General features: G+C 41.8%; 1 protein-coding gene across 5 annotated transcripts in view; it reads left to right on the top strand.

Annotated features, from left to right (window-relative positions):
- The first annotated feature begins 1,008 nt into the window (after positions 1 to 1,008).
- Positions 1,009 to 26,367, top strand: part of MEIS1 (Meis homeobox 1) — a 137,736-nt gene continuing 112,377 nt past the window's right edge. Inside the window, exons 1-6 of one of the 5 annotated variants that reach the window (XM_002811954.6) lie at positions 1,009 to 1,791; positions 3,665 to 3,891; positions 5,772 to 5,913; positions 6,523 to 6,573; positions 7,373 to 7,423; positions 8,861 to 9,007. In XM_002811954.6, the coding sequence (XP_002812000.2) occupies positions 1,780 to 1,791; positions 3,665 to 3,891; positions 5,772 to 5,913; positions 6,523 to 6,573; positions 7,373 to 7,423; positions 8,861 to 9,007 (630 nt within the window). In that variant the 5' untranslated portion in view covers positions 1,009 to 1,779. Of the gene's footprint in view, positions 1,792 to 2,293; positions 2,868 to 3,664; positions 3,892 to 5,237; positions 5,600 to 5,771; positions 5,914 to 6,522; positions 6,574 to 7,372; positions 7,424 to 8,860; positions 9,008 to 26,367 lie in introns of those variants that run through there. The other 4 variants (XM_054548130.2, XM_054548129.2, XM_009237241.4 and 1 more) reach the window with 4 other exon arrangements.

The raw sequence follows: 26,367 nt of genomic DNA, 5'->3' as shown, positions 1-26,367 counted from the left end.
AGGTTCTTACAGGCCCGGGAGAGGTCGAGGCTGGAGCCCCTCGGCGCCTCTAAGACAAAGGCAGCTGTGGCTGCAGCCCGAGCCTAGCACTCCGGCAGCGTCGCGCCGCGCCGCGCCCTGGGCGCACGGCCGCCTCACCCAGAGCGGGTCGGAGAAAGAGCCTCCCTCCCAGCGGCTCCCCGGCCCCGGCTCCGCCCGCGAGGTCTGGGCTGCTGCGAGCCCGCGCCGGGTTTCGCTTTCCGGGGATCATAAATAGCTTGGTGTTTGTAAACAGGCGCTGGGGGCACATTCCCCGCGCTCAGCTCATTGTTCCCTCCCTTCCTCTCTACTTCGCGCAGGACTCCTGGGCTGGGGCTGGGAGCCGCCGGGGCTAGGAGGTGGGGGAGTCCAGACCCGAAGTGACAAAATGCTATCATTTTCTTTCCCCCGGCCAGGCGTCCACCTCTAACAGCAAAGAAACCTCTAAGCTGGGTCTGCAGAAAGCCCGAGCCACCTCAACCCCACGTTCTCAGGACTCCTTAGCAGAGGCTTTCCCAACCCGGCTTCTCCCTCCTCCTTCTCCTCCACGATCCCGGTTTGACTTTTCTCCCTGCAGTGTTTAGTTCTGAGAATTCAGTACTTTGCGCATCACCCCCTGCCCCGAAAAACACTGGCAGACCCCAATAATTTCGAGGAAAGTCATGAAGTCTATGCGCGGAGCCCTGTGCAAAATAACTCTCGCTGCTGCCTGCCCGGCGTTGATTCACGATTTATTTCAAGAGAGTCGGCTTTGGGGAGAGAGTCTGCAGGGGAAGGGAGAGAAAAGAATACTGAAAATAAAGCCGGCGGCAGCGGGCTACTGCCTGCGTTTGTGTGCGTGTGCCCTGGGTGTGTGGTGTTTGTGCCTGGGCGTGCGATTTAATGGAGCGCCTCTCTGCCTCTCCAGTGCGGCCAGAGCTCGCTTCGCGCACCCACCCCTGCAGAGGAGCCTACTTGCTGCAGCCCAATGCATTGTGTAAGACGCGACCTGTTATGGCCACCACTACTTCCGGGTTCTAGCATTCTGGTCGGAATCCACCTCTCCGCCTGTGCAACACACACTTTACACACGCACGGGGACTGCAAGCGGGCAGCATCGATCGTGGCTCCTTTAAGACAAACTCAGACAGACATTTTTTTTAACCCTCCTTCTCTAATCTCCCTCCAGTGCAGCACTTGCAAAGAGGGAGAGAGAGAGGGAGAGAAAGAAAGAGAGAGAGAAGAGAGAAACTGATTAAGAATTAGGACTGATTCAAGGGAAGCGAGCGCTAGGGCTTTGTGCATTTGAATATTAACATTTGAGGTGTTCTGACCAGAAGAAGACAGAGCGGATGATCATTCATTCACCACGTTGACAACCTCGCCTGTGATTGACAGCTGGAGTGGCAGAAAGCCATGAGATTTGGTAGTTGGGTCTGAGGGGCGCTCTTTTTTTTCCTTTTCTTTCTTTCTTTCTTTTTTTTTTTTAAACTGATTTTTGGGGGAGAGAAGATCTGCTTTTTTTTTTGCCCCCGCTGCTGTCTTGGAAACGGAGCGCTTTTATGCTCAGTGACTCGGGCGCTTTGCTTCAGGTCCCGTAGACCGAAGATCTGGGACCAGTAGCTCACGTTGCTGGAGACGTTAAGGGATTTTTCGTCGTGCTTTTTTTTTTTTTTTTTTTTTTTTTTTTTTTCCGGGGGAGTTTGAATATTTGTTTCTTTTCACACTGGCCTTAAAGAGGATATATTAGAAGTTGAAGTAGGAAGGGAGCCAGAGAGGCCGATGGCGCAAAGGGTACGTATTAAAAAACAATTGTGGAACTCAAATGTGAGATTAAATTGAAACGTGGCCGAAAGACACTGCTAAAAAGTTTCCTTTTTTTCTCTCTCTCTTTTAAAAAATGAGGCTCCTAAAGCCGTGGCCTAAAGCGAGGGGATTTATTCAATGCATTTGTAGACTTATGTATGTTACTTGGAGTTGTTAATTAAAGGAATCTATTTATCTATAGATTCCTAACCAGCAGCTATATAAATAAAAATGCAAGCTCAAACAATCATCTGGTTTTTTTTTTAAAAAAAGCTAGATACCTAAACCTGTAATTTGAACATTCAGAGATCAGAAGTTTAAAGTTATGTTTAAAGTAAAATATGCAGCTGGAAACTTCTGATATGTTATTGATTATGCTCATCTTTAATATCACTAGAAGTATTCAGCTTTTTAAAGGAAATAACTTTGTCATAGTATAGCCAATTTTTTGGTCAGAAAACATTCATCTTTTTATAGTAATTTCAATTTGTATAGACTTGTATACAAGGCAATATTTTGCAAGTTTCTCTTAGATAAGCCCTCTACTAATTGAATACTAAGCACACAGTTACTCACTTTAAAAATGCAATACTAATTTCCCCATATTCCTTTTTCAATGGAAATGCAGTGAGAGTAAAGTGAGACAATGACAACCCAACTGAGGTAGTTTCTTAAAAGAAAGGGGGTCTACAAAAAGCCTTCCTTGCATAATTTGTGTCCTGGCCCTCAAAGCCCTGTTTGCAAAAGAAAGTTACTAGGCTGACACATTTTTCTTTACTCCTTTGGTTCAAGCAAATGTCAGCGTTCTTCCAAACTCTTTTCACACCTCTGGCTTTAAGGAGATGAAAGTGGCAATTCCTCCTTTCTTTGAAAATCATTTCACTCTCAGCGCCTCCAAATCTTGGGAAAATAACTTGCCTGGAATGAACCAATTAGAAAAACCTAAATAGCTAAATTTCACACACAAAAAATAATGACAATCAATATGAAAGTAGTTTTTTTTTTTTTTCTGGAAGAGGAAGGTGGGAGGTTGTGCATTTGCTTTTGAATTTGCTTTAAACCTGGTGAGTAATATTTGCCTCCTTGACTTCTAGTCTGGAAAGAAAGTTCATAAGAGTAAATAAGAAAATAGAATATTAGCTGCTTCAACTATAGATTTTCTTTAACTTTGGGGGTGGGGAATTGCCCAATTCTAAATTCAGCTCTGATGTTCAGGAAAAGCTACCCTTCTTTGAGTTTCACTTATAAGGGGTCAGTTAGTTTTGTATAATTTAGCAGAGTTTGTCTTGGAAAGCAAAAGAAATGCAGTGTCTTGTAGGACTGCCTAACCTCACGCTGGCAGGGAAATAAAATGAGAAGCCTGTCTAAATTCACGTGCTTTGCGTAGCTGTTCCCATCGTAACTTTTTTTTTTTTTTTTTTTTTAATTCCCCCTGATGTGAAGGGGCTGTGAAACTAGGCGGGTTTGCTGCAGTGTCCTGGCACGTTTTATTATTGTGATTTTGAGTTTCTTCCTCCAGAGACATGCCCGTTTCACCTTCCACCCTCGGGAGAATGCTTCTCTTTCTCTCTTTCTTTCTTCTTTCCTTCTTGCCAAAGGAGCCTGAATTTCTGAACTAGTTGATAGGGACACAAGTTAGGGCAAGATCATTCATCCCAGACGAGTCTCGCTGAGAAATCTGTATTTTTTACTTAAAGCTTTAATTTTAAAATAAGAAAACTCAGCTTTATAGATGCAAGGCCACCGAATTCCGGGTGGAAGGACCCAGCTGGACTGACCTTATATAAGCTCGGTGCCTTGCCGTTCTCCCATTTGCCCGCCTGGCCTCCTGAACCTTCTTTCTCTCCTGTTTGTCATGCAGTACGACGATCTACCCCATTACGGGGGCATGGATGGAGTAGGCATCCCCTCCACGATGTATGGGGACCCGCATGCAGCCAGGTCCATGCAGCCGGTCCACCACCTGAACCACGGGCCTCCTCTGCACTCGCATCAGTACCCGCACACAGCTCATACCAACGCCATGGCCCCCAGCATGGGCTCCTCTGTCAATGACGCTTTAAAGAGAGATAAAGATGCCATTTATGGGTAGGTACAATGGGCAGCAGGTTAAGTAGTTGAGACTCAATGCTTCCTTCTTTCTCTGTGCCCTTGGTAAGAGGAAAGTCAGGGTTCTCTGGATTGGAGGTACATCTTTGGTGACTTTTCATTCACATTTTATGGATAATTTGGGGAGGTGGCCTGCCATCCCTGAAGCCCTACATCTCCACACACACTCTGTGCACATCCAGTGCCCTGCTCCACCATGGCAGTGCCCGCAAGGGGGTCCCAGATCGGAAGAAGCTGGCTAAAGGGCCCTTGTCCCCTCTCAGACTCCTTCAGCGGGCTGGAGTCCTCCCTCGCTCGATTTCGCCCGAGAGCGTTAGGGGTTTCTAAATGTAGGCGCCTTTGTGTTGGAACGAAACTTTTAGTTTAAGGGAAAATCTCTTTTAAGCTACTGATTGTTCTGACTTGCTAAGTTTACTCAGCAACCTTATGCTGGCTCTGCCACTGCACAATAAAACCAAGGAAGACAGTTGCAGGTCAAGCAAGGGGAAACATGTTTTGCATTTAGGGAGTTTGACCACTGAAGTCAAGGAGAGGAGCTTGCTCTTAATTGTTACACACATTAAGAAACTTCTAGATGTTTTAGCACTTTGTGCTCAAAGGTGAAACCTGCAGGATTTAGAAATAAGTAAATTCGGGGTGCTCTTCCTCGGAGGTTGTTTTCTGGCTGCGGTTTACACTGCTTTCTCCTCCGCCATTCGATTAGACCCTGGGCTAGTAGAATCCTTTGAAACTCACTTGTGCCTACTGTGTGCCGATGAATTCGGGAACCTCTTTTTACTTTGCAGAAACTTTTATTTCTATTTATTTATTTTTTAAAAATCAGGACACACTGACCCTCCCTCGCTGGAAAAAATATATATATATATAATCTTTTTCTTTATTTTCTGATCCCTTGTGCGATGGGCTTGTTTAAATCCCACCGTTCTGTCCGCAGAGTTAACTACAAGTGGTTTAGGCTCTGGGACAGAACATTTGGGGAAGCTTTGTAAAGGACCCCAAACTGTTAAATTCCCAGCTGAGCTGTGAGAGCTAATAAAAGACTTGAGATACCTCCTTGGGCATTAGAAGAAGCTTTTCTTTCTTTCTTCTTCTTCTTTTTTTTTTTCTTTTTTCTTTTTTATGGGCTGAGACAAGCGACATCTAGGCCCCTCGCAATACTAGCTGCTTTGCCACTTCTCAGAGACAAAATGAAAGGCTCTACCGCAGGAACATTTGAAGGAACTTTCTTCGGGGGGCGGTGGGGGCCATCTGCGAAGGGAGGGGAGTGTGCGAGGAGCTGAGGAGGAGCCTCCCGGCTCTCCGAGGGCCTTGGGGTTGGGATCCCTAGGTGCAGCCCGTTGACAGTCGGCCCCACGGCCATGGACGTCCTTTCCCCAAGTTAGCTGAGCGCCTGCCACCGAGATCCCCCGAGCCTGGGCTTCGCGCGGCCGCCTAAGAGGAACCCGCAGGAACCGGCCCTCCCCAACCCTCCGCCCGGCGCCTTTCTCCTCCACCGGATCCTGGATGTGCAGTGGAGGGGACGACGGCTTGTCGGGTGGGAAACTTAATTCAAAATGGCTGCTGGAAACGCTTGGGTTTTATTCGTAGCAAATGTTGCCAATTTCTCCGGCCAGATACGCTAAACCGATCCTCAGATACCGTCCATGGCTCAGGGCCTCCGACTTCAGGGCTCCAGGAGGAAGGGGAGGTGAGCGGTCACCTGGGTCCGGGGGAGGGGGAGGAAAAGGAAAAAAAGTAGATGACACAATCGGAGAGGGGGTCTGTTCCTCTTGCTCCTCCAGCTGTTTTTCTTGGGCACCTTTTTCCATTGACTGGGGACTAACCATTATGTTGTTTGTGACTGTTGTATTTTCTTGCAGACACCCCCTCTTCCCTCTCTTAGCACTGATTTTTGAGAAATGTGAATTAGCTACTTGTACCCCCCGCGAGCCGGGGGTGGCGGGCGGGGACGTCTGCTCGTCAGAGTCATTCAATGAAGATATAGCTGTGTTCGCCAAACAGGTCAGCAAAATAGATGTTAAAAAGTAAAAGAAACAAAAAGAGAGCCCCCCCTTCCCCAACACACACACACACACGCGCGCGCGCGCGCGCGCGCGGGAACACACACACACACACACACACACACACACACACACACACACGGTACACTTTCAAAAGTAGCCAGCACGTAGTCGGCCTTAAGCCATGCATGTTACCTCCAACCTCAGATTTTCTTTCTGTCTGAGTGTCTGTTTGCAGATAACTTAAAATCACCCATCTGCATCCCCACTCACCCTCCAGAAAGCAAACGTGGAGAGCTCACTCTGCAGAATAAAATCAAGAACACCACGGTTGTAGCTGCTGTGGACTCGGCGGGCTCAGCAGCCTCCCCGAGAACCGTAGTTGCTAGTAGAAGTAAGATTGAGCTCTGGGCTTGTTTTCAGCTTATTTGATTCACACTGAAATGTTTCTGCGCGGGACGAACTCGGTGTCACCGGGTCCCTCCCGGAGGGTTACATCCTGCCCCCGACAGGGTAATGAGGCAAGAAACTAGGAAGGCGACCAGATTTCAAATTTTTCTTTCTTTTTTCTCTCCCCTCCCTCTCCCCTCTCCTTCTCCCTTGTATTTAGATTCGCGCAGAAAAACCTCTATTTTCTTCTAATCCAGAACTGGATAACTTGGTAAGAGCGGACCCCTATTCCCCTCCCCACCCGAGCCCCCACCTCCCACCTCCAACGCCCTCAGCTTTGCTTTGAGAGCCCTGAGATTTCTAGACCGGTCTTCCCGTGCCTGCAGGTTGACTGCAAACGTTTCTGTCCACGGACAACTGGTCCGGGACAAGATCCCGGGGAAATAAATTCATCTCGAGAGGGGCCGGGCGAGCCGGCGCGGGGAAACGCGAGCTTTTTTTTTTTTTATGACAGCCGGGCTGCGCAGCTCTGATCAGCGCGGGGATTTATCTCCCGGCCTGTCAGCGTGTGTGCTTAAACTTTGCGGACTTCCCAGCCCTCTAAGTCCCATCACGAGGGCAGCCACCGGACAAGAGCCCCCAAACAACCAGTTTGTCTGAAAAGTGTAAGGAAGGCAGCAGAAACTTTGCAATGGGAAAAGCCACAGTTTGAGGGTCATTTGGAATATTTTTCTGTCCACTCCTTCCAAGGACACATGTAGTCCAGTGTTGTGGCCCTTTTGGGGTGGGGTGGGGCCAGTGGGACTGAGAAAGGGGAGAGCCACGGGGGAGGAGAGTGTTTATGATCCCTACTTAGATGCTCTGTTGTTGTTTTAGCTAGTTTTTTCTCCTTAAGAAATATAAACCTCTAGATGGTACCCAGTTGCTGCTATTAAGTTTTAGTGTTATTGCCATAAATCAAAATAACTCTATTTACTGGTGGGAGGGGGTGGGCTGGAGATGGTAGAGCTGTGACAGCCAGTTTTCTGCAAGCCAGCAATGGGGTGCTTATTGTTTTTGTATCTTTGCAGATGATTCAAGCCATACAAGTATTAAGGTTTCATCTGTTGGAATTAGAGAAGGTAATTTCTCTAGCCTCTTTTCCTTTTACTTACCCCTTACCCCCAAACACACAGGGGGGGGAGGGTTCAGAATGGCTGAAGTTCAGCCTTCTGATACATTTGCATAAATGTCTTTCTTTCTGGTAATTAGTGTCAAGGCCAATCTTAGCGTCCATTTCTCTTCGCAGTTTAATTACAATTTCAGCCACTAAAACCGGGATCACAAACGCCCTAGCCTTGTGTTCATTCTTAATAACTTGCTGGCTTTGTGTAAATAGTTGCAATTCTGTGCATCCCAGCTGATGTTTAGAATGCTGCTCTGAGGTTGTTTCACAAGTTAATACTTCTGTTGTCTCATCTTACCCTCCTCCTCCTCTTCTTTGCTACCTCTGAGGGAGAAAAAGTTTTATTCAGTTGTACTGAGTTTCTGAAAGACAGTCTTGAGAGCAGGGGCAGATCAGACACAGGGGAGAGGCAGAAGGGGAGAAGGAGGAGGAGCGGGAAGGAGTCTGGAGGAGGTGGTGGGGAGGCACATTAAACGTTTTGCAGAGACAAAGCAGAGTTGATAGTTGTGTCAATTTCTTGAATCTGTGAATCCTGCACACACTCCACCTTCACACTCAAGAAAGGGTATGGGATAACATGATTTTGCTAGCTGTTCTATAAATCTCAGCAATAAAAACTTAATGCATTGTAATTCAAACTAACATTAAATTGCAAGCACACTGGGGTTTCTTGTGAATTTTTGCATGTCAGTGATGCCTGGGGCCTGTAGGAAACCTCTGCACTTACACTTAAATATTTTGAGGCATTCCTTCTCCTTTTTGTAAAAAAAAAAAAAAAAAAAAAAAAATCAATTTGATATGTTTTGTTGCTGTATGTTTTCCCATATCAGGAGTACTGGCAACTTGATTTCCTTCCATTTTTTTTTTTAAAGAAAGTTTTCTAAAATATGCCCCTTAGGGATAAAAACCTTCATTACAAATATAATAGGGACTTGGGTTGTCAGGCATATATCCTATGCCACCACAGTACAGGTTCTTTGGAGAATATATATGTGCATATATACACACATATACATTTTTTTCTTAGACACATTGGAAAGGGATTTATGATAAAGTCACTGGATGAAGTTAAATAGTTTACCTTAAATGTCACCTATGCAGGTCACCTCTCTAATGACCACAGCCCCAGGAGCAGATGAATTTAACACGGGTGTTGAATATGTTGTAGCCTGTGAATCATCTTGTCACTGTCAATTTTCTGGGACATCTCTATTTTGCAAGAAAAGAAAGTTATTCCTAATTCTGGATGCGTCTGGGGGTCTCTGGAGGACAATTGCCCTGTGTTTCCCCTATTTGGAAGTTTGGATCTCACAAGGGGGGTGGATTGCACTTGTCAATGTCATTTATGCACTCCTGATTATATTCCCATTTTTTTATTTCTGTCATAATGTAGGTACACGAATTATGTGACAATTTCTGCCACCGGTATATTAGCTGTTTGAAAGGGAAAATGCCTATCGATTTGGTGATAGACGATAGAGAAGGAGGATCAAAATCAGACAGTGAAGATATAACAAGATCAGCAAATCTAACCGACCAGGTATGCGCTTTTCAATTTCAACATCCCTGGGAAAAAAAAAAAAATCTGTATGCATATTGCTTGCTGGGTCACTACCACCTCCTTTTCTTATTTGCATATGATTAAGTCCCTTTTAGATACATTTCCATCGAAATGAAAATTTTTGAATAATGTGGCTATTATTGCTTCATTAAGGCTGGCTCTGGGATTCGACCTGAAGAGATGAGCTTGTAAAAGCTTTGCTAGCAAACTTGACCTGTTTCTTGTCGCTTTTAATTTTTGTCTTTATTTTATTTACCCTGTATAATAATGGGAGTGTTAACTGCCAGTGACCGCCTCTGATTGTAGGGGCTTTGTTCCGGAGCATTTTTCCCCCTTCTATCTTCAAGAAAAGAAAAGTGTAGGGTCTGCTTATTTCTTATTTTATTAGGAATAAATCCAAGATAGGTGGTCTAAGAGAGACAGTGAGGGTTTGAAATCTAGCAAATGCTGGCTATTTTCTCCCTGTCTGTACGGTTCATTAGCCTGTCTTGTCAGTTTTCCTCGGCCGAACGCTTCTAGACCTCACTGAACATTGCTTTGTGTGGTGTTCACTGCAAGCTCGCCCATTTTATTGTACTTAATAGAAAAAATAAGACCAGGCCGAGGTTATAAAAACAGATAAATATGGACTTTTCTCCTCCTTCTTTCCACTCATTCTCCAGCTGGTATGTGCTCTGGGCCCTCTGGGTTGGCAGCTTGTGGACATGTCAGCATCAGGGGCACCCCGGCGGCTCCCTGGGTAAGGAAGGTGGGGGACCTCGCATCGCCTTTGCTCTCAACTGAGGGCCTTGGCTTGCTGCACCCCCTCCTCTCCTGTCCTCCCTCCAGGCCCTTCTTCCGATGCGTTACTAAGTGGGTACGACTTTTATTTGGAGTTGCTGTGGGGATTTCTCTCTCTCTGTCACCCCAACACCACCGTTTGCTCCCAGGGTGCCTCTCTCTCTCCTGTGACTGTATCTCTGGATTGGTCCAAAGGAGTTGCAAAAATGCAATGAAAGTGAAAACGTGTAGAGTGAGTGAGATGAAATACGGCTCAGAACAGTTCTGTTGCGAATTGTTGCAAGGCGTCTAGAGATTTGGGTAGCTGGCCTGCCCTGCACCCTCCCACCCTTCCCCCCTATATAAGTGAAGGCCCAGCGTTGTTTCTCTTTCTGACTCGGCACGTGAGTCCAGACTTGGGGGAAGAGATCAGCCTGCCTTTGTTAAGCCAAAGGCCAGCTACTCTGCAAGCTCTGCCATGATCTCTGTTGGCCAGTGGCTGTCTTGTACAGTCCTTGTCGAGCGCCTGACGCCTGGTTCTTAGTGTCATGTTATGGTTTTCTTCTCTCAACATCATCCTCTTAAAATACATTTTCAGCTTGATTTTCTCTGGGCAATCCCCGCGACACGGGCTGAATTCCTCTTTTGCCCATGGGGAGCGAGAAACAGGCAGAGCAGAGATTTAAAAGTGCCAATGCGCTGGGTCCGCACTGTGATCTGGAGAGTTGGAAACTTTCAGCGGTGTAGACGAGTGCACAGAACACGCAGCGTGCGCAATCCCAGTGCGGCCCCGCAGAGGTGGGAAAACTGCAGGCGGCTCCCAGCCTTGGCCCCCGCGGGCTGCCCGGGCCTCATGTCTGGTTCAGCCCGCCAGCCCTCGCCCGGGAGCTGTTGAGTGCAGATTCTGCTGAGGAACCCTCGAGTAGCTGCTGTGGAATAAAAATTGCAATCCAACAAGCCTAACTAGAAAATGGGATTCTAAAAGCTCCGGAGTGCTGGGTACATAAAGCTATTTGAGCAAATTACAAGAATCGCTTAGGGGCATGAATGAAATCAACACTTTAATTGCCTCCAAAATGAAGATTTATACCCCATTTTCTCAAGGAATCATTATTTTATTAAAGTCAAAGATAAAAGACCAAAGTTATGGGAATTTTTTGGAGGGGGGAGAGAATACAAAAATTAATATAATATCATGGAGCTCCCCCCTTCTCCTTCCCTAAACTTTTGTTACCCAATTCCCTTAAGATATGCAAAGATTGGTATGCAATTGTATCGGATAAAACTTCGCATTTTATTGTCTTCTACCTCTAAAATGAGAATCTGACTTCTGGTCCCCACTGGTTAAGAGTGGGCTTCGAAGCTTTGGCTAAGCTCGTGGCGCTGTTGGCCTATGCGCCTGGGCTCGCTTGTGTGACCCCCTGGGGCTCACCCAGGTTTCAGCTGGTCGGAGGACAGCAAACCCAAGGTCCAGTTTGGAGAGGGGAGCGCAAAGCGCTGGGCGCATGCGGTACAGTGCCACGGACGCCGGTGGGCTCCACTGCCCTGGGGAGCTGAGGCGCGACGAATGAAGCACCAGGACGCCTGGTGGGGGGCAGTTCTCCTGTCTGGAGGCTGCTGGCCTGTCCCTCCAGGGCGCTGAACCTCTAGTGCGGCGTCCTGGGGGCCGGGCAGGAAGGATGGCCTCTCCACCTGTCTGCGAATGCAGCCCAGCCAGTTTGAGCCTCCGCTCCGGGTGCGCTCCAGTTTGAGGGTGCGCTCCGGGACTGGACGCTTCTCGTGCTATGAGAACGCTGGGCCTTGTTAGCTCATTAACTCCTCTGTCTCTAGGGCCCGTTGGCGGCACGATTTATTTTATTTTACTTTTTTTCCTCGGAGGGCGCGAAGACTGCCACCCGCGCGGGGACCTGGGATCGACGACTTTGATATTAGGCGGTATCCCTGAGGGCTAAGTCGGCGGAAATCCACTTGACCTTGTAGCGTTAGTTCAGTCCTGTCCTTTCCGTTCCTTTCCTTTCCTTTCTTCTCTTTTTCCTATTTATTTATTTATTTATTTATTTTTTAAATAGGATTAAGACACCAGTAGAAGCTGTAATCCCGTTCTTCCCCAGAGTCAGGTTCCTTCCCCCACTCCCAGTCTTCGGGGCCGCCTGGAGGTCCCTGCTGGAGAGAGCCACCTTGGCGGGCGCAAGCCTCCTGGGCGCCCTCTCCTGACCGCCGCGCTCTCGGCTCGTCTTGGATGTTCCGGGCTCCCCGAGGCTGGGGGAAGCGAGGGGCGCCAGGGGCTTCCCGGCCTCAGCGTGGGGCGAGGTCCCAGCTGCGACCCCAGAGCAGAGGGAGAGGGGGCCATGGTGCTAGGCGTCGAGGCGAGGGTTGAGCCTGTTTGGCTTCAGAGAACGATGCGGGTTCGACCAGAGGCGGCGCGCGTGTTCTAGGGGACCTTGGGTGGATTAGGGGGCGCCAAGAGGGGTTAGGAGGCTCGAGGCCTGGCCACCCAGTTGCTAGACTTCAGGCCGCACTCCAGGAAGGAGCAGTCGGCTTCCTTCCTAGACCGCTTTTCTTGCGCGCCACTCCTTGAATCTAAGCATTTTCCACTCCAAGAACGCGTTGGGAGAGAGGGGAGAGCGGAGCAGAGTCTCTAGGCCCCCAGGGCCGCCTCCTAGGGTGGCCACGCCTGCCGGTAGCGAGCCGAGATTAGCTAGGTCCGTGCTCGGGCCTCAGCGGTGGCCCTGGCTCTTCCCATAAGCAGCGGGAGGCAGAGAAATGGTCCCTTTGGATTACAGTTTTTATTCAACAGCAGCTCTCCGGGGGGTCCTCGTCTGAATCTGCATTTAGCAGCTCCTGGGCGAAGGCTGTCGGGCTGCACAGGACGCCCTGTTGCATGTTAATCCAGATTTGTCTCTGACGTCTGGGGAGAAGTAATATGGCTTGCAGATATGGAACCAGAGAGCCACGCTCGCCAGGCAGGTTAAATGCCAAGTGCTGCCGAGCTCCCGGGGGACAGCCGCCGGGGCTGTGCAGCCCAGACTGGAGAGCGCAGGGCCGCCAGGCCTCTGGGATCTGGGGCAGGCCGGGCCCAGTGCGCTTTGGTTCCCAAGTGGGCCTGGGAACCCTGATGGCGATTGTTTTATTTCAAAAGTTCACAATGTTGTTTCTGAAGCAGAGTTTGGCTTAAAATCCTTAAAACTGAGGTAGAACTTGACAGATAACGCCCCCCTCCGAAGATGCGGGGGAAATTCTTGCAAGGGAGATTTAAGCTTTCTCTTTAAGGGAGGTGTCACACTCAGGGATGAGGCAGGGAGGGCAAGAAACAACCTAATGTCCTGCATGGATTGGATCTGCTGCTTTAGAAGCAAATAGATAGGGCCAGCGAATATTTACAAATACTAGAAATGTCCGCAATTCCTTGTCATCCAATAAGAAAAGTGGACACAAACAGTGGGAGCAGAAAAATGGTCCCTTTGTCCGGTAGTTTGTTTTTAAATGCTTCCATTTGGATACGTCTTATTTAAATTATAAATTCTTCGTAGGTTCCCACTTAATGCCTTAATCCTGAAACCTCTCAGTCCACAGGACTTGCAAGTGATAAAGTCTTAGCATCACCTAACTTTACATTTGATTGTGTTGTGGGTCATGTGATATAGTCTTAATTCCTTTTAAAATATATGTCAAATGGAAATTATGGCAAGATTCTCTTTAATGATTAAATAATAAGGTGTTGACTGCTTGTCACTACACTGGCTAATTGGGGTGTTCATTCTAGGCCCTTTATTACATAGCACCCTTTGAATTAAAAGTTAGTTGTTTACTGGGTATATTTTTATTGTTACCTTCTGATTGGCTTTTAGTGTGTATTTATGTGTGAGTTTCAGAGTAGGGATGTATTGATTCTTAATAGGGACACTTTTAAAACATTCTAGAAAAAACAAGGGGAAAAATGTACAGCATACATGCAGATAGGTTGAGATCACTTACATTGGTAAATGTCTCTAAGTCTAAATGCTAATACTACAAAAAATCCCTTGCATAGCTTCCCTCTCTCTCTGTCTCTCTCTTTCTCTTTCCATCTCTCTCTCAGTGGAAGTCCCCAGTGCAAGTTGCATGAATAATGGAAAGCAATGATACTAATGCTACTTTGTACAAAGTAAAGCCTCATAACAGTAACTATTGTTCAGTGATTTAACTAGCTCCATGGCAGTAGGTCATTGAAATAGCAATTCTTCTCCCACCAGAATGACTCCATTGCTCACCATTCTGAAATATATAGAGTAGTTGTTTTATATAGCTATTGGTCCTAACTTAGAGACTTGTATTAGAAAACATGGAGAATCTTAAATAATAGAGGAAGAAGAGAAGAGAAGGGAGAAAAATGTATTAAAATGTGGGCCGGGCTTTCAAAAAAGTAACTGAAATATCATGCTAGAATTGTCCAACTTTGAAAATATATAAATTTTAAATCACTATGTTTTCAAACACTCATGTTTGAATTTTTAAACGTTTGTCATAGTCCCAAAAGATTTAAAAGACAGCTGTGGCTGGGTGACAAGAAAAAAAAATCCAGTAAAATTCTATACTCTTAAAAAACAAAGATTATTTGTGCTCCCACAGTAGAAACTTATGTTTATTAAGGCCAAGTAGATAGACTAAAGTATTACCATGAGGCCTACTGTCCTAAAACTAGCTTACCTTCCCTAGCGTACCTCACAGGTGGAGTTGGAGAAACTGTGAAGAATGCATAACAAATTATATTAAGACACTTGCCATAAATGAAAATACTGTCAACATGAATTTAAATGAAGTATTCTCGTATTGGTAATGTTATGCTTTCCATTGCAACAACAATATTTTCTTATGAAACATAAATATGTCAAACAAATGTGAAATGCTGAAGTTTTAATAAATGATCATTTAATCATCAAACACAACCCAAGTATGTATACAAAAACTTTTAAAGGAAAGTCGGCATACAGCCAAATTGCTGTAGGGACTATCAGGGAAATGATCAAAAAATGAACATGAAATAAGACTTCCTGTAAGAAGGTCTATAATTCAAAATTATTTGACTCCACTGTCAGGGAAATAGTTGAAGGATAGTAAACTGATACAGTTCTCAGTCATTTTTGTTATACAGTCTTAAATGTTTGCAACTGTAGCATTTTACAATGGCCTTTTGTGGATTATGATATCTGTCATATTTGAATCAAAGTACTACTTTAATTTATGACATAATCAAAACAAAATTTTTTGCCATTTCTCCTGAGTGCAAAAAAATTTAATATTTAAGAATTAAATAAAAATTATGGGAAAGTATTCTTTTACAAATAAAGAAATAAAAATAGAATGCATGTGACACAGTTTATCTGACAGTTGTGCAGATGTTATTATAGATTTAAAGATTTTCCAAATCCCAAGTAAAACAACACCGCTCTAAATCCCGTTGGGCTTGCTCTTCTTACTAAGCAGGAAATATCAGAATGTAATACCTGTATAAAAAGTTCTGGGCTAAAACATATAAAATACAGTCTCCCAATTTAAGTTTTAATAATAATTACAAAATTTGATTTTTGGCATCCTGTAGAATTTTGAATATTTTGCTATCCTTAACGTATACGAATAAACCATGGGTGTCTAAAATCAGTTTTGAAAAGTTCAAGCAAATGAGTGTGTCCATGTAGTGTAAAAGATAAAAGAACATCTTCACTGTATCTTTAATTTAACATGCCATGATTTCAGGAATATAGGAATTTAGAGAAGCTTTTTGGAGTCTTAAACAGGCTCTCCAGGAAGTATACCTACATTGGCCAATTGCTGGAATCCCTACACTTGTAAATTGGACATTTGAATAAATGGTATAAAGGATACTATGTGAAATAAGTGAGAATATATTCACTTAAATATTTGTCACTAGAATCCAATTATAATCAATGTAATGCATTCAAGTGCACAGAATTAAAGCAATTGGCAACATTTTACTAGACTTTCTTTAAACACTCTTTTGCCAAATAGCATTTCTTAATCTAGAAAATATGTTCTTGTTAAAGGAAAATACAAGAGTGCAAATATTTTTAAATTATTTTATATTCTTGACTTCTTGGTTCAGAGTTTCTAAAACTGACTAAAACATACTATCAAGGGTTGATTCTCTGATGGAAAAAAATGCTTATTTGTACACATATTGAATTATACACCTGTTGTTTATTGGTGTCATGAGTATATACAATCAAATACAAATTACAGCTGGAGCTGTATAGCTGTATATCAATACAATTGAAGTTTATAATTAAATTGACACAAATTATAGCTATATCTGTTTTAAGATATAAAGTAACCATATTATGGTTTTTCCATGACATATGGACCAATTTATATGGCATACACTAATGGAGGACAAATAAGTTGAGCAAAGAAGTTTTACCTTATTTGTAATTCTCAAAAATACATTTCTACAATGGATTCTTCCCTTGTACTTCATAATTCCATTTACAATTAATAGAATTTATACTCACAAAGTAAAGAACCTTGAGTGTGTAATGTTTCGGTTCTTTAAAAAACTCAAATAAAATCCTGGCATGCACCTATAGTCTCAGCTAATCCAGAGGCTGAGGCAGGAGGATCACTTGAGCTGAGGAGTTGCCAGCTTGGGCAATATAACAAGAACCTGTCTCAAAAACAAGACCAAAAAATCCTTAAATGAAATCATATTATTCAAAAAAGATAAAATGCCTATTATTATCAATAAGCTTACTAAGTGAAACTTTAAAAATGACCACAACCTTATGAGTTTAACAAATGTTAGCAACTGTTATAGTTGTGCTGCTGCTTTTACATTTTAACCAAATACAAAGTCTTACATTTTACAATGGACTTAAATATACATTATTTTAACTCATTTAGAAGATATCAGTAAATAACATTTTTGAGTGATATTAGAATTACTCTAATATCAATATATGACAACGTTCTAGTATCAATACCTGACCACATAAGCTAGCTTAGAATGAATTGTTGCTTGTGAATTTCCATTTCTATAGAATTTTCCTTACATTTTACAATATGGTAGCATGTTTATTATCGATTAATTTTAAATTTCTGGGTTGTTGGTTTTTATTTAGCAAGATAGAACTATATCTCTCTCTTTTTCTGATCACTTTTTTTCTGCCCTTTGGAAACCTTCTATGCCTGAGATTTGAACTTGAGCTAGTTTGCTAGGTCTCATTTTCCTATTGTAGTGCCTTGTGGGTTATTATCCATATGTGGGTTTGTTTTTGTGAGAAAATGAAGAATGTTACTCACTTCAAAACAGGAATGAATAGAGGCCAAAGTCATCAAATATTCCCAACTTGTGCTTTACAATTAGGTGAAAAACTGAAAACTATGATTCTTATTTGTCTTCTCTAGAGCTGTGAACACTTGGTATAAAGATTAATATTAGCCCCTTTGTATTCTTCCTCTAAAAGCCTAAATGTTTATTTTCAGCAACTGTATTCCTAACTGATTGTCCATATTTGGTCCCAGAGCTCCATAATTTGCATTTTATTCTGAATTTGCATTCATATTACGTCCCATAGAAACTCTTTAAAGTAAAGTGTGTTTATGACTATTATGAAACTCTGGAAAATGAAGTTTATAATGAAATTGACATAGCCATCAAAAGGACAATGAAGAGAGCAATTTGACTGTACACCCAGAGTTTCCTTATCCCATCTCAACTTGTAAAAGGCTTATTTCTCTTCTTTTAAAAATATTAGAAGCTGAATGAATAAGAATTTCTTTGACAATAAACCTCCTTTTAATGTCTCCAAAACTATTTGGATGTGTTCTCGAATATTAACTTAATTTGATAGACAAGCTATAATTAACTGTGACCTATAGTGTTTTCTGTTATTCAGAGATCATTCCTTAGCAATTTGAAAACTTAATTTCAAACTAAATGATGTATAATGTCTGAAATTCTAAAGGCATACTTACGCTATTTATGTGAAGTGGAGTGTTTGTCTACAGAGCTTCAAAATGGAGATACTTTAGAGAGGTGGAGGAACAATTTTTACATACAAAGTCTTGGCAAACTAGCTAGTGCAGGTGGGCTCTTTTTGGATACTTTTCAATATATAGCCTTCCTATATATTTACTGCAATATTAAAATTTTTCTTCCTGAAGGAAAAAAAAGCTCTGTGTTTCATACAGAAACTCATATATGACATTTTAAACCTACACATTTCATTGATCATAAAATCCAGCCAATATATATATAGAAAACTTGAAATAGCAGCAAATAGGTAAAATGCTATTTGCTATTATGCTACAATCAGAACAGAAACCTTAGCAGTACAATTAATTAGGCATTTTGGGTTTAGTTGCAACATTTACTTGAAAGTTCCCACCAGATCTGGAGTTGTTTTATAATCCACGCTTGAGAATATTTTAGTGTAAAAAATTTGTGATAAATCACCATTGAACATTACTTTTATTTAAAGTTGTTCCTTCCTAAGAGATGTAGTGTCAGGAGTAACCACCCTGCCCTTCACTCTTGAACATATAAATGTATTATTTATTTACATTCTATCATATACATTATTTATGGGAATTATACTATAACTCTACAGAGCATATGGAATTCATCTTCATGAGATAAGGGTGGCATCTCTGCCAATGTGGTATAGTCCTAAGTACATAATAAGGATTACCCTCAGACTACAGGTAAATATTATCTCTTATAGAGTCATTACATGTTTATATTTCATAGCTCCAGATGCAAATGTAGTTTGCCATTTCCATTTTAATTGTCATAGCTTTCTTGGCTCTGGCTTCTAACAAAGAGAAACAGGAATTTTACATTTGGAATTGATCTTGATGATAAATTAATATGTTCAAGAAAAGAAAGATATTCAGTTGCAGAATTATTTAACCCCCTTCCTTTCTTTCAGCCTGCTTTCCCTGTCCTTAATGTGTTCCAAAATTTTCTGAAGAATGTTGTTCATAAAGTTTGTAGCACTGTTTGTGTATTTGGTGGCTTGGCCTATTGTTTCATTATATTTTGGGATGTTAAGAGCTGTGTTTAATAACAAAATAAGCAAGAAAAACATCTGAGTTATTATGTCCCGTACTTTACACAAAATAACAGAGAGATGTAGAATATGCTTGTTCTGTGCATATGAAGTGTATTGTTGGTGTTCAATTTTTTTATTCTAATAATTATTCAAAGGGAGTAACAATCTGCATTTAAGTGAGTATAAACATTTTTATTCTGGAATTTGGAATTTGCAGCAACTCAATTTTATTTTCCAAATTACCCTGCCATTTCAATTAGGTGCATTGTTCTTCACTCTACTGTTGCGACATTCTAAAGGTTTGCTTGCCATCCTAATAGTGAATTGTTTGAGTGTTTAATATTTTTTGAGGGCATGTAAAGAACATGCCAATAGAAAAATAGGAGAACAAAACATTGACAAATCAATTATGGGGCTTTTCTTTGCTCATGGTATACTTTCAATATTCCAGATACTCTGTAACTGTTAAATAGTATGAATAGTCTCTAGAATAATAGCCTTGGGTGTGGCTGAAGAATGACATTCTGATTAACTGGAATTCCTTAAAAAGTGCACAGTGCAACTCTGCATCCTAATTCTGGAATTCACAGTTGCTTTGGCTGATCTGTTAGTTAAGTATCTTGAAATACAGAAAACTTGACCGTTGTAGGAACCAGAAACTCAAATTAAATCTCAAGATGCTTTGAGAAAGGCCTCACTGATGATTTTACCCAAGATAAATAATGAAGGAAGGGAATAATCTTTTCCCAACCTCCAAATTTAACATTGTCAGTGGGCTTAAAGATGCAGACATTCTTGAGTAATGACAGACACTTAAAACACAAAATGTAAAAAATATAAAAAATCAGAAGTGCTTCTAAAGAAACCATAGGGAAATTAAAAAATACCCTATTAATAATTATTAATGGAAATCAGTGGTAAATATAAATTTCTATGATTCTTTTATTCAAGGTATAATGCTATGAGGTAGTAGAATAAAACAAGACTATATCTTGGCTGAATTTTTTTTTTGTTCTTATGTCTCAATTGTGTGTTCTCTGGCTCGAGAGTTTAGAAGTAGAAAAGAGAAAACTTCAGAAACACTTGAGACTAAACAGTTAAGTGTACTGCTTGTCATTTTTGGTTACACATCCTTTCAGGAAGGTGGTGTTCTAATGAACTATATACAATTTAGAGCCAGAGCACTTATATTTGAATCTAGACTTTGCTGTGAGAGGGCAAGTCACTGCACCTTGACGGGCCTTAGTTTAATAACCTGTAAAATGGGGATAGTAACAGTACCCACTTTATTGAGTTCCTGTAAGAACTAAATAAAAATGCATCTAAAACATTTAGAGTAGTAAATCCCCAATAAGCACTTCATTACATTATATTTTATCTTCTTGCTTGTATTCTGCCTAACCTTCAGTAACAGGAATTGGGTTTATGGAGGAAGGATTGGGTGCTGGTTGATGGGGATGTTGTTTTATAGAGTATTTTATAATCGTAGAGTTTAAGAAAAATATCTTAATTCTTATTATGAGGGGTCATTTTTATTCTGATTTCAGCATAGTGTAAAAGGAGACTGAACTCAGATATGTTGCTGAGATAGTATAGTGAATCACTGCAGACTCACTCCTAGGGTAAAATTCAAATAATAGTTACGTAAGGACCCTGTGCTAAGTACTTTTTCCCCACATTTCTGAATACAAATACTTCATGCTGAGGTCTTGTTGCTTTCAGGATATTATTATCTACTTTTACTCATTATACAATGTTTTCTGCATTGTTGGATTTTTCATTTTTTTATTTTTTTGCTAGGAGCCTTGCCTAGAAAGTTTGTGGTTTGAAGTTGTTTTATATAAAACACTTTTAAGTTTATTTTATCTTAATTTGTTTGCAGAACAAGGAGCACTGATACTAAGTTACGAATGTAAAATAAAACACTGGGAAGCAAACAATCTTATAAAGAGGATTTTATAACATCAGGTATACTGGCATGTAATTTACTGATTCTTCTCCCACTGCTAAGTAGAAATAATAGAAAATGATCAAAGTTCAGCAGAAAACTCTCAAAAGATAAATGAATAAAATGGTTTGAAGTATTTAGGTATACTTTTTTGGAAATATAGTGGTATCAGTGGATTAGGGGTTTTTTTCAGTCAAACATTTAGCTCTATGAACTACAATTTATAGGCATGATTTCAAGAAGCACCTAGGGTCATTAAAGTCAGTAAATATAAGAATTTATTTTTATTAATAGCATGCCAGTTAAATACAATGGCATAGAAAAAGAAAAGGTTATCAAAACATAGATACTTTTACTAAGAATTTTAGCGTATTGAGGCTTTATCTTCTCTCTTCTTAAGATTTTTCTCTACAAGAAACTGCTAAGTAGAATTTGAACATTCAGGGCACTTGAATAATTTCGATTACTTACCAGTTTTGAGACTTTGGTGAAACTGATTGTCCTTTCTGGTCAATTGCCCTTTGGTTGTAATTATTCCTTTTCTTTGTAATTTGTCTGAATGTACCACATGAAGAAATCTATATTATCTTCTTAGACCACAGTAGGGTTACCATGGGATGATGTTAGCATTGATTGTCAAAGTTAAAGAATTGGGCAAAAAGTATCAGTGCTGTCTTGATTTCATCAGGAAAGCCTTTGGAATATTCTGAGTGTTGTTTTACATCTGTAGACCTTTGCTTAGCATAGTTGATTCACTTGTAATTTATTGGGTAAATTAATTCAACTGTGCAGGTTAATAAATTCCTGAAAATGTTAGAGTGGAGACCTAAAAGACACCAGGCTGTTGAAAACTAGGGTTTTAAGCAGCATTGGGAAAGTGTTCTGTGGATTCAGTCCTGGCTTCCTAAGGTCCCCACCCTCACTGCCTGCCACAGCAGCCCAGCGCCTGAGTATTGAGAGGAGAATGAAGCATGCTGATTACAGGACAGTGGGCAAAATCTTTAAGGGAGAGCAGATTTTAAAAATATATCTTACAGCCAGGCTGCTTTAAATTCTGTTACAATGTAATTAAAAAACCATTAGATTCATTTTTTAACATTCTTTTGCCTTATGCCTTACGTACGTGATAGGTGTGTGTTGCGGTGTGTGCGTGTGAACCCATGTGCACACTCATGTCTGAACCCAGGCTTTAGTGATTTCTGAAGCTTGAAGAATCACCTGGTAGAAAACTTTTCATTTAAAGATGAAATTACTCCTTGGAGAATTTTCACCAAAGGCAAGAAAGCACAAAAATTCTTTTCCTCCTCTCTACATGCCTCATTACACAGAGATAGAGGATTCAATGTTTGAAAAATTATCATTTTTGTAGGTTTTATTTGTGGTATGTGAGAACTGGGAAATATGGAACTCTATTTAACAGATGCTATGTCTACCTATACAAACTACCCACAGCGACTATCATATGATTTTTATACACACACACACACACACACACACACACACGTTTATTTGCAAGCAATTCACCAGAGTTGCTTAGCTGTTAAGGTCTTAGAAATCTGCCTCATTTGATGCTGAAGTGTACACACTTATGCTGCGTGTAAAAATACTGACTGGCACCAATGTAGTGAGTGCAAGATGTAAGAGATGATTACATAACAAGGATGCATTTCTAGATTAAAAGTTCACAATGGCAGATATGACAGGGCTGGAACTGTGAGAAGAGGCAGTGTGGTGTGTTGGTGAAAGCCACAGATTCTGAAGAGGGATGCTGGATTTCCATTGTTTTACCGCTAATTTACCATCTGCCCTGAGTCACCAGAATTACCCTTCAGGCCTCTATTAAGTGGAGTCATAAGCACATTTTATCACAGCATTAAAAAAGGGCTCAACAAGAACCCTGGCAGGGCTTACAGACTTGGCAAAGGTAAGCGAGTGAGGGAGGGGGCAGAGAAAGAAATGAGCAAAAGGAGAGTTGGTGGAGAAAGTGGATAAAGTGTGTGAGGGAGGTAGCCTTTTAAAAAGTTGGCCTCTCTGCCAAAGGTGAGTGTGGGCCTCCATCAGGGAGTGCCTCAGGCACCTACCACTCTTTTCCCAGAACCAGCAATTGCCTCTCTGCATTTTATCCACTTTTCAGCAGGGCATAGTGTGGACTTAGAAAAGGTTTCTCTAAAGCATGCTATTTCACATCCATATCATTCCTCACAACACTTTAATGTGGCCCCTGAATCCACAGCATGTGTGCACAGTGAAATATTCATTTGTGAATGTTTATGGCATTTCAAAACATCTAAATGCTCAAAAGGTAAGAGCAGTTTTTCTGTGTTAAAAAGAAAAAAAAGGCAAAACAAAACATACTGCCTAAACTTGTTGTGGTTAAATGAATTTTGCTTAGTGATTTCTAGGGTTTTTTTTTTTTTTTTTTTTTTTTTTTTTTTAGAAATCCACATAACTTTTTTTCTAGAATTACCTGAATTTGAAGTTGAGTAGATGTAGCCCCAAGGGAGTATGTTTTGAGAGGAGCAGGCTGTATCTAGGGCTCTAGCAAATTATAGGTGCTCAATACATGGTAGTTGAGTGGGTTGAATGACTATATGGTATGTTTTGGTTATCAAACAGATAAAAATGTGAGCCACCAAGCATTTCAATAGGAGTTTCAGCATGACAAGACTTTAAATACTCAGACATAAAAAGCCTTCTCAGCATCCCCATTCCCCGGCTTCAGGTACACACAGGTAAATGTGTATTGTTTCTCACAGCAGCTCCTGTGTCCCTTCTCTTCTCCTCATTTCTCTGCATATGGATCTCTCTCTGATCCCTTTCCTCAGATGATATCATTGATTGAGGAGTTTATAAGAAATGATATTTGCTGAAGTCATGCACCTTTAAGGATCCTGAAAAACACTGTTTAGACAGAGCGGAAAAGTCAAGGGGAACCGGGCTAATTAGATGCGCCCCCCCCCCGACAGTGTGGGATGCTGACATACAGTGATCCCATTCACTGTGCTTCATGGAAGAGCACAGATGTGCACATGGGCATGTACATACGGACATGGGCAAGCCTGCCAGTGTGAATGTGCATGTGTATGCCTGAGTACCATGCACACTGGTGCCTTCCCCATGCGGACCTGGAGACGGTCCTCACCTGGAGATAATAAATTGTTCACTTTTGGAGACAAGCCAGCTCTTTCAGGCCACTAGAGATCACTTACTAAAGAGACTCTGGTGATTTGAGAGAGTAAATGTACCTCCCCAAAGAGAAAGCCGCCTATTGATAGGTGCAGACTGACTTCGAATTTTGAACACTGATTATTTCATCAATTTCTACATAGCTGCTAACTGACCCCTTCACAGTAAAGATCATCAGACTCTGAATTATCCACTTTTTTGAATGGGACCAGTAGTGTAGAAGTTTTGAAGGAAAAAAAAAAACTCTATTTTTGGTTCAAAAAAAATGATTCTGGCATCATACTGATGTGGTGAATGGCTGACTAGGAAGATGTGTCAAGATGCTTTGTATACTGTAAAGTGATTTGTAAGTATTAGGTATTGAATTAAACTTGACGAGGTGGGGAGGAGCAAACCACCTGTAAAAATTGTGTTATTCCAAGGTGAAAATAAGATCAGTTTGCATTCCCTGAGCACACAGCAACTGGGAGATAGCACAAAGCATACCAAGCTGTGCACGAAGCCAGCTCAGGTTAACCATTCTTTCCAGAAGGTCTGTACACTGAATACACCTGTATGTAGATATCCCAGGGTTGGCTTAGGTCAACTTATGTTGTTACATTAAGAACTATAGAAGCTGCCATTTATTGAGTGCTTGCTGCATGCTTGACAATTTACATATGTTATGTCTGCAAGGGAGTACTTTTTATCCCCATTTACAGAAGAGGACATTAAGGTTTCAAGAGGTTATGACTTATTTAAGACCATGTAAGTGGCCCAATCAAGTTTCAAACAGGACTCTGTCTAGCTTTAAATTTTCTTTCTTTTGACTGTTATGCTACAACTGAGTATTAATCTATTTTTATAGTGGTGTGTGTTTGTAAATGCAAGTATGTGAGGTATATTTAAATTGTACTACTCTTTTTTAGATATTTTGTGATGTCTCTCATATGGGAGAACACAATGCCAGGTGACAATTTAACAAAGATTCCGTATGTATTACTTAAGTTATTCATTCAAAAATATATTTGTATCTAATATAATATCAACATTTTCCTAGGATGGAGGATATAAGAGTAAATAAGATGTAGTCCAGGATTTCAAAACATTCATAGTGTAGAATTGTAGACAGGCACAACAGGTCATCACAAAGCAAAGAGTGAAAGGCTAGAAGTGTGCATGAGATGGTCTGAGCTCTCAGAGCAGCAGAGCCTCACTCATCCAGGGGATGATGTGTATCAGGGAAGGTTTTCTAGGTAAGGTGGTATCTGGGCTGTGCCTTAAATAGCAAGAAGGAGATAACCAGGGGCTGGGGTCAGGCAGGGCAGAGCAAGGCACTGCAGGCAGAGCAGAAGAATGAGCATGGGCCTGGAGCAATAAGCAGCAGAGTATCTGTGAGAAATCATGTGCAATGGGATGTTGCAGGAGCAAAAGAAACAAGGAGAGGAATGGTCCCTTGGGGAGATTATGAAGGGCTTTGTATACCAGGGTAAGGACCTCAGATTGTATTCTATAGGCAGTGAGGAGCAGTCCATTCATTCAACAAATGTTTCCTGTGTGCCAGCCAACTGCTGGGCACTGTGATTGATAGTCAGGATGCAATGGTAAGCAAAACTGACACCATGTCTGACCTCACAGAGCGTATGATCTGGTGGAATGGAACTCTTTTAAAGGTTGGGAGTGATGAGGGCCTTAACAGGAACAGCAGTCATGAATATGGAATAGGGGAGATTTATTTCAGAACTATTTGGGGGTCAAAAATAGACAAGATTTGGTGACTGATTGAATGGGGAGGTGGAGAGAGAGAGTTAGAGATAGAGAGAGAGTGTATGAATGACTCTTAGGTTTATACCACGGGCGGATGATGTGATACCTACTAGGACACGGAATAAAAAAGAATGAGTAGGAAGTTTGGTGGAGACATAAAGAGTTTAGCTTTGGACTTGCTGAGTTGAAACAAGTCCACTTTCAGACTTCTTGAGGTGGATGTCTTTGCATGGAGATGGTTTCGCAGGTAGTTGGACATACAAGTCTAAAGACCAAAGAAGAGATTCAGACACACACATCTGGTAGCATATATGAAATCAAACCACTGTGGAAGAGGGAATTATCCAAGGAATACCTAGAAAGTGATAAGAGGACCTGACATCTGTCCAAATTTAAGGCATAGATTGAAAAAGAGTGAATGATAGAAGGAAAAAAGTCACCAGTGGTAACTTTATTCAGGAAGCTAAGATAGTTTTTGAAGTTGCAGTTTGTTTGTTGGGATGTGGGTGGCACAGCGACTAATGAACAATTCAGATTCGTTCCCTAAGCACTCAGTGCCTGCTGAACATGAGCCATGCATTGTGCTGAGCTAGGAAAGGAGAAGACAGAGAAGATTAAGATACCATTCTCACTCATGGAGGAGCCTGCAGTCA

The sequence above is a fragment of the Pongo abelii genome, chromosome 12 (genome assembly GCF_028885655.2).
Source record: "Pongo abelii isolate AG06213 chromosome 12, NHGRI_mPonAbe1-v2.0_pri, whole genome shotgun sequence".
Taxonomy (NCBI): Eukaryota; Metazoa; Chordata; class Mammalia; order Primates; family Hominidae; genus Pongo; species Pongo abelii.
The sequence above is the reverse complement of the archived record's forward strand: the minus strand, read 5'-3'. Positions and strand labels throughout refer to the sequence as shown.